The 15,666-nt window shown below is 35.2% G+C and overlaps 1 protein-coding gene across 2 annotated transcripts; it reads left to right on the forward strand.

Moving 5' to 3' along the window:
- The first annotated feature begins 3,802 nt into the window (after window positions 1-3,802).
- Window positions 3,803-15,406, forward strand: LOC122423738 (NKG2-A/NKG2-B type II integral membrane protein-like). 2 transcript variants are annotated; one of them, XM_043441077.1, is made up of 8 exons: window positions 3,803-3,863; window positions 5,702-5,812; window positions 6,375-6,473; window positions 7,266-7,319; window positions 8,135-8,286; window positions 11,680-11,780; window positions 12,087-12,207; window positions 14,176-15,406. In XM_043441077.1, the coding sequence occupies exons 2-7, from the start codon at window positions 5,743-5,745 to the stop codon at window positions 12,202-12,204; spliced, it is 594 nt and encodes a 197-aa protein (XP_043297012.1). In that variant the 5' UTR covers window positions 3,803-3,863; window positions 5,702-5,742; the 3' UTR covers window positions 12,205-12,207; window positions 14,176-15,406. The 2 variants fall into 2 exon arrangements, with proteins under 2 accessions (XP_043297012.1, XP_043297011.1); XM_043441076.1 differs by lacking the exon at window positions 3,803-3,863 and having other exon boundaries at window positions 5,335-5,812.
- The last annotated feature ends 260 nt before the right edge of the window (window positions 15,407-15,666 follow it).

A 15,666-nucleotide genomic window follows, 5' to 3' on the forward strand; every position in this document is an offset into this window, starting at 1 on the left:
TAGAAAAGAAAATGGAGAAGACACAACAGACAAAAACTCTGAAATACAAAAGGATCATAAGAGACTACTAACCGGCAGCTATCTGCCAATAAAAGAACAACTTGGAAAAATGGACAATCTTTCTTAGAAAAAGTATAACTTTCCAAAACTGAACCGGAAAAATAGAAAGATCTTAATAAACCCATCACAAGCAAGGGAAATCAAACTGAAATCAGAAAAATCTTCCAGCAAACAAAAGCCCAGTACCAGATGGCTTCACAGCTGAATTCTACCAAAAATTTAGAGAAGAGCTAACACCTATCTTACTCAAACTCTTCCAGAAAATTGCAGAAGAAGGTAAACTTCCAAACTCATTCTATGAAGCCACCAACACCCTAATTCTAAAACCAGACAAAGATGCCACAAAAAAAAAAAGAAAACTACAGGCCAATATCACTGATGAACATAGATGCAAAAATTCTTAACAAAATTCCAGCAAACAGAATCCAACAACATATAAAAAACATCATATATCATGAACAAGTGGGCTTTATCCCAGGAATGCAAGGATTCTTTTATATCTGCAAATCAATCAATGTAATACACAAAATTAACAAACTAAAAGACAAAAATCTTATGATTATCTCAATAGATGCAGAAAAAGCTTTTGACAAAACAACATCCATTTATGATAAAAACTCTCCAGAAAGCAGGCATAGAAGGAACATACCTCAACATAATAAAAGCTATATATGACAAACGCACAGCAAACATTAACCTCAATGTTGAAAAATTTAAAGCATTTCCCTTAAAGTCAGGAACAAGACAAGGGTGCCCACTCTCACCACTACTATTGAACATAGTTTTGGAAGTGTTGGCTACAGCAAACAGAACAGAAAAAGAAATAAAAGGAATCCAGAGAGGAAAAGAATAAGTAAAACTCTCACTGCTTGCAGACGACATGATACTCTACATAGAAAACCCTGAAGACTCTACCAGAAAATTACTAGAGCTAATCAATGTTGCAGGATATAAAATTAACACACAGAAATCCCTTGCATTCCTATACACTAACAATGAGAAAACAGAAAGAGAAATTAAGGAAACAATACCATTCACCATTGCAACAAAAAGAATAAAATACTTAGGAGTATATCTACCTAAAGAAACGAAAGACCTATATATAGAAAACCATAAAACACTGATGAAAGAAATCAAAGAGGACACAAATAGATGGAGAAATATACCGTGTTCATGGATTGGAAGAATCAATATTGTGAAAATGACTATACTACCCAAAGCAATCTATAGATTCAATGCAATCCCTATCAAGCTACCAACGGTATTTTTCACAGAACTAGAACAAATAATTTCAGAATTTGTATGGAAATACAAAAACCTCGAATAGCTAAAGTAGTCTTGAGAAAGAAGAATGGAACTGTAGGAATCAACCTGCCTGACTTCAGGCTCTACTACAAAGCCACAATCATCAAGACAATATGCTACTGGCACAAAGACAGAAATATAGATCAATGGAACGAAATAGAAAGCCCAGAGACAAATCTGCGTATCTATGGACACATTATATTCAACAAAGGAGGCAAGGATATACAATGGAAAAAAGGCAACCTCTTTAACAAGTGGTGCTGGGAAAACTGGTCAACCACTTGTAAAAGAATGAAACTAGAACACTTTCTAACACCATACACAAAAATAAACTCAAAATGGATTAAAGATCTAAATGTAAGACCAGAAGCTATAAAACTCCTGAGGAGAACATAGGCAAAACACTCTCCGACATAAATCACAGCAGGATCCTCTATGACCCACCTCCCAGAATATTGGAAATAAAAGCCAAAATAAACAAATGGGACCTAATGAAACTTAAAAGCTTTTGCACAACAAAGGAAACTATAGGCAAGGTGAAAAGACAGCCTTCAGAATGGGGGAAAATAATAGCAAATGAAACAACAGACAAAGGATAAATTTCAAAAATATACAAGCAACTCCTGCAGCTCAATCCCAGAAAAATGAATGACCCCATCAAAAAATGGGCCAAGGAATTAAACAGACATTTCTCCAAAGAAGACATACAGATGGCTAACAAACACATGAAAAGATGCTCAATATCACTCATTAGCAGAGAAATGCAAATCATAACCACAATGAGGTACCATTACACACCAGTCAGGATGGCTGCTATCCAAAAGTCTACAAGCAATAAATGCTGGAGAGGGTGTGGAGAAAAGGGAACCCTCTTATACTGCTGGTGGGAATGCAAACTAGTACAGCCACTATGGAGAACAGTGTGGAGATTCCTTAAAAAACTGGAAATAGAACTGCCATATGACCCAGCAATCCCACTTCTGGGCATACACACTGAGGTAACCAGATCTGAAAGAGACACATGCACCCCAATATTCATCGCAGCACTGTTTATAATAGCCAGGACATGGAAGCAACCTAGATGCCCATCAGCAGACAAATGGATAAGAAAGCTGTGGTACATATACACAATGGAATATTACTCAGCCATTAAAAAGAATTCATTTGAATCAGTTCTAATGAGATGGATGAAACTGGAGCCCATCATACAGAGTGAAGTAAGCCAGAAAGATAAACACCAATACAGTATACTAACGCATATATATGGAATTTAAAAAGATGGTAACAATAACCCTATATGCAAAACAGAAAAAGAGACACAGATGTACAGAACAGACTTTTGAACTCTGTGGGAGAGGTGAGGGTGGGATGTTCTGAGAGAATAGCACTGAAACAAGTATACTATCAAGGGTGAAACAGATCACCAGCCCAGGTTGGATGCATGGGACAAGTGCTCAGGGCTGGTACACTGGGAAGACCCAGAAGGATGGGATGGGGAGGGAGGCAGGAGGGGAGATCAGGATGGGGAACACCTGTAAATCCATGGCTGATTCATGTCAATGTATGGCAAAAACCACTACAATATTGTAAAGTAATTAGCCTCCAACTAATAAAAATAAATGAAAAAAAAAGAAAGAAAAATAAATTAATAAAATATAGTAACTCTTCTGAATTAGGGACTAGTATCCTTAAATTGGAGAAGGCAATGGCAACCCACTCCAGTACTCTTGCCTGGAAAATCCCATGGACGGAGGAGCCTGGTAGGCTGCAGTCCATGGGGTCACTAAGAGTCGGACAGGATTGAGCGACTTCACTTTCACTTTTCACTTTCATGAACTGGAGAAGGAAATGGCAACCCACTCCACTGTTCTTGCCTGGAGAATCCCAGGGACGGCAGAGCCTGGTGGACTGCCGTCTATGGGGTCGCACAGAGTCAGACACAACTGAAGCGACTTAGCAGCAGCAGCAGTAGCAGCAGCCTTAAATATGAAATGTTAATGGAATTATGATTTTCTCCATTGTAATAGAAATGACACAGTGAGAGTATAAGGAAAACAAATAAATAATGCCTAGATTTAGCAAACTTACCTAAAAGTAAAACTTAAACATTGAAGTTACTCTTGACAAGGCGTAAATGTTCAGCATTGATGAATGAAATGAAAGCTAGTTAACAGCATGGTGGTCATGTCCTTTGACCCCCGATATCTTTTAAAAAGTGAAATTAATTCTCAGAGGTACTTGCTAAAGGACAGACTAACTGATACACTACATATCCAAAGGCTCCTATATTCTGGAGCTGTGTGATGAAATAAACTGTCTTCAAAATACCCAAGTTTAGAATTTCCTGTTTCAGTGACACGGTGATGAGAAATGTACTTTTGCCACTATTGCTTCACTCTGGGCCTTCACAGGGCAGTCTGTGAAGACCACAGACATTGTTTGATTATCACAGTAACCTGGACACTCTCAAGAAGAGGCAGGACTCTGGCATGTAGAAGGTATGTGTTTCCTTCTCCTTCCTAATTCCTCATCTCATTTATCAGGAGATTACAAATGCCAGTGTGGTTCAACTTAGGGACAATTGCTAAGCAAAGAAATTAAAAAGATATTGGTATCTGTATTTGATATTTTGGCATTTTAATTTTGGGGAAAAGTAAGAATAAAATATGAAGTATTTGGAAGATTTCTTAAAATGTTCAAATTCTTGCCTGCAGACATTATTCAGGGGAATACATACATGTATAACTAAGTTTGTTAATCAATGCAATTTAAAGTGAAGTATCATGAGCATCAGGACAAGGAACAGTTCATATTGTATTTTGTCACCAATAGACATATAATTAGATATATTATTAAGTATTTAACTCAGCCCTTAAAAATAGATTCTTAAAATGGATTCATAGAACTGTTAATGGCTAATAGAATTCTTCACAGATCTAGTCAAAAAATTCAGAATATGATACCTACAGTAAAATGCTGGATAAATTCAATTATATACACTCAAATGTTTTATAAAACCTCGATCATAATATTGAAAAAAGATAAATCACACTCACAGAGATTTCTGTCTTATAAATTATATTGCCTGATATGAATAATACCATGGCAATTTCATTAAAATAAGAAATAAAATTAAAGTAAAATTTAATATTAGGTGTTTTACATGCTTTATATCATATACATTTATATTCTCATTTTAGATTAGTAAACTAATTTGCTAAATGCTAAACAATTTCTGAAGGTCATACATCGTAAATTTCAAAGCCAGAATTAATTGTAGATTGCACTGACTACAGAATCCATTGACTGAATTATTAAGGCACATTATTGACATATTATAATTGCTGACACAACTAAAGTTACCCTCAGTGACTTAACAGCCTCAGGATCTTCCTGGAAGTTTGTACCAACATTGTTCTTCCATAAATGGTGTATGCTTTTTCTTATCACTTTATGATATCATATCTTAGCCATTGTCAATTACTCATGTAAAATAAGTGTTTTTTTAAAGACATTTTAACATTGTTTTGTCTTTATATGATACAAAGTTTTGGAGAATTTAATATGTCATGTACCATTTTTAACAGGTAAAATATTTATTTGATTTTTTAATGATTTCTTAGAGCTCCACAATCACTCAAAATTGAAGAATTATTTAATAGCATCTCATTCCCTTTTCATAAATGAATGTCCCAATTAACATAATTTAGTGGAGTGTACGATAAATGCCAATACTATTATTCCCTCATCTTTAGAAAGCTGTCTTTAACTTTTAATGGATTTTAAACTTAACAATATAATTGGTGCATTTTTTCACAATATGGAGGTTTAATTTGAACAAAGTTATTATAACAGTTTTAAAGTGTTTCTGTGAAATTTGACTTTCAATTGATCAAGATATTACTATTCATGAACTTTTTCAGTAATCTACTAATTTTCATTGTTCCAATAAAGAAGTAACATTATGTCAAACAGAGAACATTCTTTTAAAATATTTGTTTTTAACTGATTGATGATTGGTTTACAATATTGGTTTGATTTCTGTCATACATCAGCATGAATTAACCATAGGTGTACATATGTCCCCTCCTTCTTGAATCTCCCTCTCACCTCCCGCCCATTCCCACCACTCTTGGTTATTAAACACCAAATACTATTTTTAAAACTACTTACTTTATCATGAAACAGGTGTCTAATGGTCTACTGAAATGAGAACCAAACTTGGATTTGCTCATCTGCTAAATGAGTGCTCTTAACTGATCTCACACATCACCCAGTTTAACTCTTCAAGGCTTCTTGTGATTTTATACCCCATTTATTAACTACTTATGTAAAGTTTCCATAGAGCACCATCCTTGACATTAAACAGCCACAGAGATGAAGAACCAAAAGGAAAACTACTCAGAACCGAGTCTGGTTAAGGACAGCAGGAGACAGCAAATGAGAGGTAAGATGGTGAAAAGATCAATTTTAGCAGCTGAGAAGGAGAAAAACCTACGTGGAATTCAACTTTCAAAATGCCTTTCATTATGTCAATGGAATGACAGGAACTACCACTGCAAGTATAATGCATTTACCCGCTTACATGATTTTGTTGATGAGGCTTAAAGCTGGAGTTTGAAATACAGTATTCTAAAATGACGTAAGTGCTGTGCTATGCTTAGTCGCTCAGTTGTGTCCGACTCTTTGCAGCCCCATGGACTGTAGCCTGCCGGGCTCCTCTGTCTGTGGGGATTCTCTAGGCATGAATACTGGAGAAGGTTGCCATGCCCTCCTCCAGGACTACCTACCCAGGCATTGCTGTAATTTGTAGTCTTTGATTTACAACTCATGAAGCCTTATATTCACTGAAAAAAGAATGGTATATTCTGGGAGGAGGATTGCAGTGGTAGATATTGTTTTGGGGTCCAAGTTGATGTTTGAATTCTCATGGATGTGGGATCTTTTGTTCTTCTAAAATAACTGTTTCCATCACTCCTTTCTCAGTGTTCCCTTTTCTCTCCCTGTAGATTCACCATCAGCTCGAGAGAAGCTCATTGCTGTGATCCTGGGAATCATCTGTTTTGTCTTGATGTATACTATAGTGAGAGTGATAACTTTTATTCCACGTAAGTCAGGTGTTGAAAGATTATGATTGAACCTTTCATTTTAATGATTGTCAGTGCTTCTAAAATTTCATATTATTATGGAATAGAACTCTTATTTTAATGTGTGCATTTAGCCTAAGTATTGAAGGGTTATTCTGAGATTGTGCAAAGTATAAATTACAGAATGATTGTAGGGAAAATTAAATATATACACAGATATTTTCTGATTTCATAACTCATAGATATACTTTAGGAAACTTAAATGCCTTATTGAGAAAAACAAATTAATTCTTGAGATTGCTTGAACCAAGTATTGTAAGAGGTGGTGGAGTCTCTTCTCTAAGGTTTTTGAAATATACACACCCCAGGACAGAGGAGCCTGGTGGGCTGCTGTCTATGGGAGAGTCGGACACAACTGACGCGACTTAGCAGCAGCTGCAGCAGTCTTCATTACCTCATTAATTATTCTTAAAGCAATTTTTTCCAGATCATCCTAAATCCTAAAAACACCATGTTTAAACTAAAAACTAAAATTATTATGATTTATTTAAGTAAAGTCGCTCAGTCGTGTCCGACTCTTTGCGACCCCATGGACTGTAGCCTACCAGGCTCCTCTGTCCATGGGATTTTCCTGGCAAGAGTACTAGAGTGGGTTACCATTTCCTTCTCCAGGGGATCTTCCCGACCCAGGGATCAAACCTGGGTCTCCCACAATGCAGACAGACACTTTACCATATGAGCCACCAGGAAGCCCCAGGTAACCTATTTACCCCAAGTTAATATTTTAAAAGATAACTTCCATTTTTTTTCTAGGTAACCAAATATCAGAACAGAATAAGTCCTCTCCAGTAACAAAGCTCCAGAAAGGTACATAATGATTTCAAACTTCTAATATAAATATACTTTGCATTTTGTCTCTCTCTTAGAAATAAATTTTGGGATAGGACATAAATTATAAATATTCCTAAATATTCATCATAAGAGAGGCTTTCTCCCTATGCAACAATATGACCACCATATCCACTATAGGCAATTGACTCTAATTTTATCTTGCTATAAGACATAAAAAATATTGTTGTTCTAAAACAGAGGTTTATAGTATCATATCTAAGAAACCATTGCCTATTACAGGATCATATCTTTCACCTATGTTATCTAAAGCATTGTTTTTACTTCTTCATGTTTGTGCTTCATCCATTTTCCGTTAAGTTTCACATGTGACATAAGGGAAATATGATCTCTTAGGCTAGTGAAAATGAGAAAAGATTTAGGGGTAGAAGATAAATTACAAAATCGGGCAACAAACTTGCCTAAATAATAATTAAGGGAGAGTGTTTTTCCCTATGCAACAGTATGATCACCATATCCATTGTTGGCAATTGACTCCAATTTTTGCCTGCTGTAATATGGTAAAAGACAAATAATTTTGCTTCTCTAAAATAAAAGCTTCATTTCTTGATATTCAGGACATGTAAAGAGGAGATATTTTTATATGTTTGCTTTATATAGAGACTGACGCTGTGAAAGTATGAATGAGATTTGTTTTATATGTACCGGCCTTGAGGGCATATAGCTATGTTATACATATACATACATGTTTATATCTATGCATACATGTAAGTTAATTTTTGTTTTTTAAAACTCAAATTGCCTTTGAATAGTAATTCATAATCTTTCTCCAGAATTTTATTGTGGTTGTTGTCCAAAAGAGTGGTTTACTTATTCCAACAATTGCTATTCTATTAGTTTGGAAAAAGAAACATTGAATGGGAGTTTGATGTCCTGCTCTACTAAGAATTCTACTCTGCTTTACATAGATAATGAAGAGGAAATGGTAAGATATGAAGCATTTCAAACACTTTATTAAAGGCTTGATTCAGCCAATATATTTGTTAGAGTTCACTTGTGCTTTTGTACATATTTGTAGTTGGGTTATTTTAAGATCTCTTAATATTCCATTAAACAATGGAATATGACTTTATGATACTTTACTTTCATTTTAAACCATTAATGCCCATTTGGTGATTTCCAGTTCTTCTGCTCCTTGTTAGCAGGTGTCCTGATGGACCACCTTGTAAGGCTCACCTGTGTTGCCCACAGGATTCTCTCAGCACAGGAGGAAAGGCTGACCTGTGCCACCTCCTAGAGTTAGGTTAGGCACTGGGTGTTGGGAAGTAAGAGGCCCAGGTCACTTTCATCTGATGGTGGGGAGGATACAGTTCAGTTCAATTACTCAGTTGAGTCCGACTCTTTGCAACCTCATGAACTGCAGCACTCAGGCCTCCCTGTCCATCACCAACTCCCGGAGTTTACCCAACCCCATGCCCATTGAGTCAGTGATGCCATCCAAACATTTCGTCCTCTGTTGTCCCCTATACAGTCAGTTCAGTTCAGTCACTCAGTCATGTCCGACGCTTTGCGACCCCATGAATCACAGCACGCCAGGCCTCCCTGTCCATCACCAACTCCTGGAGTTTACTCAAACTCATATCCATCGAGTTGGTGATGCCATCCAGCCATCTCATCCTCTGTTGTCCCCTTCTTCTACTGACCCCAGTCGCTCCCAGCATCAGGGTCTTTTCCAATGGGTCAACTCTTCGCATGAGGTGACCAAACTATTGGAGTTTCAGCTTCAGCATCAGTTCTTCCAATGAACACCCAGGATTTATCTCCTCTAGGATGGACCGGTTGGATCTCCTTGTAGTCCAAGGGACTCTGAAGAGTCTTCTCCAACACCTCACTTCAAAAGCATCAATTCTTTGGTGCTCAGCTTTCTTCACAGTCCAACTCTCACATCCATACATGACCACTGGAAAAACCATAGCCTTGACTAGACAGACCTTTGTTGGCAAAGTAATGTCTCTGCTTTTTAACATGCTATCTAGGTTGGTCATAACTTTCCTTCCAAGGAGTAAGCGTCTTTTAATTTCATGGCTGCAATCACCATCCGCAGTGATTTTGGAGCCCAGAAAAATAAAGTCTGACACTTTTTCCCCATCTATTTTCCATGAAGTGATGGGGCCAGATGCCATGATCTTAGTTTTCTGAATGTTGAGTCTTAAGCCAACTTTTTCACTCTCCTGTTTCACTTTCATCAAGTCCCCTATACAAGGTACCCGTAATTATTGTTCCCGCACCTCCCACCTTGTTCTCTCATCATGGAGAAGTCATTAGAGATTACAGAAGATGAGGGCTACTGGATAGTCTCAAACCTCTTCACTTTTCTCTTCCCACATGCAGGGTTCTCCTTTCTTGTGTCTTTCATTAGTCCCCGTGTCTACAGTTGAACTGAGCAGGGAATAACAGACAGAAATGATTCTCTGACCCCTTGTTTCGTCCACTGGATTCCACAGAAATAGATTGCTTTGGGGTTTATCTAGTCAAAGAATGGTGTCAGACTCAGAAAACTAAATCTTCGGCTCTCATGTCACTTATTTTCTCAATTTCATTCCCTTAATTTTCTTCTAAAATGGAAATTCTGAGGAATGTATCATAGTAGAGAAATGCAATGATATACTCACAGTATCCAGAAAAAAGAACATCACAGAATCTTGAAACTTATTTAAAGCCTTGTTATGTTAGTTTTGACATGAGTAAAAACTAAATTACTTGAATCAGAATTTTCCTTACTGCACATGTTCTATTCAATTACTCCAGCTTCTTATCCCTCAGGCTTAATGTTAGACACAATTCACAGCTGTCAATATCCCCAAGTTGATATACTAAGTGTATTCTTTTGTGGGATATGTACAACTTATTCATGTCTTTGTAAATACTCCTTTTATTAAATGGTCCTCAAAAATAACAAAATTCCTTATTAACATTAGAAAACTGTGGTACTGATAAGTATAGCTATTAGAATTAATTTTGAATTAAAAGTACAGACATGGTTAATATTTATTGCAATATTATAAATTCCAGCATATAACTTTTATGATTTTAGTATTACATTTGGAATTTAACATGCTCATTCTATTCAAAGAACTACGTTCAGTTCAGTTCAGTCGCTCAGTCAAGTCCAACTCTGAGACCCCATCGACTGCAGCATGCCAGGCTTCCCTATCCATCACCAACTCCTGGAGCTTGCTCAATCTCACATCCATTGAGTTTGCCATCCAACCATCTCATCCCCTGTCATCCTTTTCTCCTGCTTCAATCTTTCCCAGCATCAGGGTCTTTTCCAATGAGTCATTTCTTCACAGCAAGTGACCAAAATATTGGAGTTTCAACTTCAGCATCAGTCTTTCCAATGAATATTCAGGGCTGATTTCCTTTAAGCTTGCCTGGTTTGATCTCCTTGTAGTCCAAGGGACTCTCAAGAGTCTTCTCCAACACCACAGATCAAAAGCATCAGTTCTTCAGCACTCAGCTTTCTTTATGGTTCAACTCTCACATCCATGTATGACTACTGGAAAAATCATAGCTTTGACTAGACAGACCTTTGTCGGCAATGTCTCTGCTTTTAATATGCTGTCTAGGTTGGTCATAGCTTTTCTTCCAAGGAGCAAGTGTTAATTTCAGGGCTGCAGTCACCATCTGCAGTGATTTTGGAGCCAAAGAAAATAAAGTCTGTAACTGTTTCCATTGTTTCCCCATCTATTTACCAGGAAGTGATAGAACCAGATGCCATGATCTTAGTTTTTCAAATGTTGAGTTTCAAGACAGCTTTTTCACTCTTGTTTCACTTTCATCAAGAGGCTATTCAGTTCCTCTTCGCTTTCTGCCATAAGGGGTGGGGTATGTCATCTGCATATCTGAGGTTATTGAGATTTCTCCTGGCAATCTTGATTCCAGCTTGTGCTTCATTCAGCTTGCCATTTCATATGACGTACTCTGCATATAAGTTAAATAAGCAGGGTGACAATATACAGCTTTGACATACTTCTTTCCTTATTTGGAACCAGTCTGTTGTTCCATGTCTGATTCTAACCGTTGTTTCTTGGCCTGCATACAGATTTCTCAGGAGGGAGGTAAGGCAGGTAAGAAATATCAATTTCTCTGATATTCCAATCTCTTTAAGAATTTTCCACAGTTGTGATCCACACAGTCCAAGGTTTTGGTGTACTCAACATTTATGTTTAAAGTGTTAGATGTAAAATCTAACATATTCATTTTGTTCAAAGAACTAAAGATCCTATTAAAGAATGCATCCTTTGACTTGCATTTTAAAAATTAATAACAATTTTTCATAATGATATTTAAGTGAAAATTCTTTATTTTGGGCTAGAAATTTCTGATGTCCCTATCAATTATATCGTGGATTCCAGTCTTTCGTGAAGGTCGTGGTCAACCATGGATGTGGCGAAACGGTTCAACTTTCAAACTAAAGTAAGTTTTAAAAATGAATGCTGTATAGAAGAGGAAAAATAAAGAAATATTAACAATATGAATACATTTGTTTTCATTGAATTAAAGAAAGCTGAAGATGTTGAAAGTTAATAAAATATTGATATAAATGTTCAAAAATAGGCTACTCTGTAGCCCATTTTCCTAATAACAAACTCGTACTGAAATTTTATTAAAAACATCATTACCCATTTTCAAAATATCTTTTATTACAGTTACATATTAATACTATTGCTTCATGAGTTGTCTTCATAGAATATAACAGAATTATGCATTTTTTTATAACAGTATAACAGACTATTTACGTGATGAACATAAGTGTGCTGTACTATCCTCATGGGGCATAAAAGCAGAAGACTGTCAGACTCCAAATGCATATAATTGCAAGCATAAGCTTGAGAATTAAAAAGTGAGTTTGGATGCTGTTGAGTAACTTTATCTTTTATGAAAAGGAAATATTGTTATGATTACATAAATTTTGAAATGAGTTATGTTATTTGTTTTAATAATGTTTTTCAAAAACCGTTAAAAGAAAACATCGAAATTCTGTAAATTCCTTCAATAAAAATTCCTTCAATAAATTCCTTCCATAAAAATTCAAAATAAACATAAAAATAAAGGTTCAAAATAAAATTAAAAAATAAAAATTCAAAATAAAAATTCAAAAAAATTTCCTTCAATAAAAAATAAATTAATTTTAAAAACACTGTTGAAATATAATATGCACACCAAAAAGTATAGATATCACTCCTTTTGTGTCTGGCCTTTTTTACTCAATGATATGTTTATGGCTTTCAAACTTTCTAAAATGTCATGTTTTCTGAGTCTGTTTACATGAAATATCAAAAAATATGATATTTGAGAACAAGGACCAAAAGTAGCAATTATCAAGAGCTATGGGGAGATGAGAAAGGAAATGACTGCTACTTGATCAGTGATGAATATTTTCTAGATATTGATAGTGGTGATGGTTGTAAACTGTGAACATATTTAAAATCACTGATTTATATAGTTTAAATAGATGATTTTATGGTGTGTAAATTGTACCTCAATAAACCTGTTTAAAATAAAAACTTCTTGGGACTGCATTTATATTTAAAATAATTTATAAAGAGAGACATCTTTAAAATATTGGCTGTTACAATCAATATGCTTTATCCTTCCATGAGTTAGGTTTTCTTTAAATTTTCCCTGTCAGATTTTGTGTTTCTCTATTTTGAGATGTTAAATATGCATGGGTGTTTTATAGTCATGATTTTGTAAATGACACTCATTTCAAAAATTTTAAAAAATTTTAGTAATTTTTGGTGCAGTAAAGAGTAATATATTGAGGTTTACATGTTGGTCTTATAGTCAATAAGTTCTCTGACTTTTTGTATAAGTCCATCATTTCAAATATTTATTCTTATGGATTTTATATGAGATTAGTATATACATAATAGTTGTTCATGTCTTTTGTTCAGGTGCAATTATTTTTTTTCTTGACTTATTTTCATAGGCTACAATTTAATTTCCAAAGTTGAATAGAAGGTACAGTAAAGATTCTGTATCTATCTCTTCTTAGTCAAGGAAGAGATTTCAATATTTCATCCTTAAATATGAGATTTATCTTAAGGTTTTTTTTCATCATATGTTTCTCATGTGAAACCATAATATTCTCATTTTTCAAACAAATTTTATAATCAATTGATGTTGATGTTACATTTGCATTATTTTCCATCAGTTGGAATGGTAAATGTTTTCTTTGTATAACAATTATGAAGTAAATTACCTTTATTTCTTCTATTAAACCAATATTAAACCAATCTTGCACTTCTGAAATAAAATCACATTGATCATCTGTGTTGCCCGTTGTCTTAAAAAATCAATGCATATGTTATATCTAGATTAAGCTATTTTTCTTCATCTAGGTTCACAAAGAGCTTTAACTGAGTTTTCAGTTATGTTACGTACTTGACAGGTTGTTACGAAAGCTATTATTAGGAAGTATTTCTCTTTTTCTTTTACCTGAAACTTTGTGAAAGAGTACTGCTACATTTTTACGTGTTATTATTCACTACCAATGCCATCTGAGGACCTAGAACTATTCTGTAGAAAGGTTTATATAAGGAACTTAATGTTTTACAATATATGTTAGGTTTACTCAGGTTTCTATTTGCTGGGCTTTATTTTGGTGATTTGGATTTTAGGATTTTTCTATTTTATATGGACACTAAAATGTATTCATAATATTGCTTTTTATCTGTTTAATATCTGTTAAAAACTATACATTATCCCTTTATTTATTATACATGTGAAAGATTTACTTCCTCTTTAAAAAAAAAAAAAAGTATTTTTGCCTCACCTCATGGCTTTTGGGTCTTACTTCCACAAACAGATATTGAACTTGGGCCATCAGCAGTGAAAGCATGGAGTCTTTACCACTGAACCACCTGGAAATTCCCCCTTTTCAGTTTTTTTCAGCAGTCTTTTATCCATTTTATTAAACATATTCAATAAGAATACATTTGGTCTTGTTGTTTCTCCATATTGCAATTTTGTCCTTTGTCTTGATTTTCCACTAATTATTGCTTTCTTCCTTCTACTTCATTTGGTTTTAATTTCACCTAATTTTACCTTTTTCATTTTTAATTTCTTCTGACACAAGCTTGGATTTCTACTTTGTTTTGTTTTATTTCATTTGTCAAGTAAGCATATAAGGCAGTCAATACTTCACAAGACAGACATTTGGTTTTATATTTATCTTGTAATTCTTATAAAATTTTGAACATTCATTCATATTCTTGCCTGGAGAATCCCCATGGAGAGAGGAGCCTGGCGGGCTACAGTCCATGGGGTCACAAAGAGTCAGACACGACGGAATAATTAAGCACAGCGCCCACCTTTCAAGCGCCCAGTTGTTAACTTGTCTAGAGGCTAATGCAGTGACACCACTACTATATGCTATGTGAATATGCTTGGAAATATGATTTATGATGTATTTTTCAAGTTTTCTGTTTGCTCTTAGTTTCATTGATCTTTTATATTGCTTTTCTGTCTCTATTTATTTCCCCTTCAATCTTTGTTATTTCCTTCCATTGATTAAATTTGGTCCTTGTTCTTCTTTTTGAGGTTCTGTGAAGTGGAAGATCAAGTTGTTCATTTAATCTCTTTGTTTCTTCTTAACGTTGGTGTTTCTTTGCACATTCATTGTGCAAAATCTTTTAAGTTTCACTAGGTCCCATTTGTATTTTTGTTTTTATTTCCATTCCTCTGCAAGGTGGGTCTTGCTGTGGTTTATGTCAGAGGGTGTTATGCCTCTGTTTTCTTCTAAGAGTTTAAATTTAGATCTTAATGGATTTAGATCTTAAATCCATTTAGATCTTAAATCCATTTTGAGTTTATCTTTGTTTATGGTGTTAGAAAGTGTTCTAGTTTCATTCTTTAACATATGGTTGACCGGTTTTCCCAGCATTTGAATCAGTTCTAAGCAGGTGGATGAAACCACAGCTTATTATACAGAGGGAACTAAATCAGAAAAAGAACCATCAATACACTATGTTAATGCATATATATGGGCTTTAGAAGGAAGGTAACAACGATCCTATATGCAAGGCAACAAAAGAGACACAGATATAAAGAACAGGCTTTTGGAGTATGTGGGAGAAGGCGAGGGTGGGATGATTTGAGAGAATAGCATTGAAACATGTATATTACCATATATAAAATAGATGACCACTGCAAGTTGGATGCATGAAGCAGGACACTCAGAGCTGGTGCTCTGGGACAACCCAGAGGGATGGGGCAGGAAGGAAGGTGGGAGGGGTGGTTCTTGGATGGGGTAACACACGTGCACCCATGGCTGATTCATGTTGATATATGAGAAAAA

This window comes from Cervus canadensis, chromosome 21 (genome assembly GCF_019320065.1).
Source record: "Cervus canadensis isolate Bull #8, Minnesota chromosome 21, ASM1932006v1, whole genome shotgun sequence".
Taxonomy (NCBI): domain Eukaryota; kingdom Metazoa; phylum Chordata; class Mammalia; order Artiodactyla; family Cervidae; genus Cervus; species Cervus canadensis.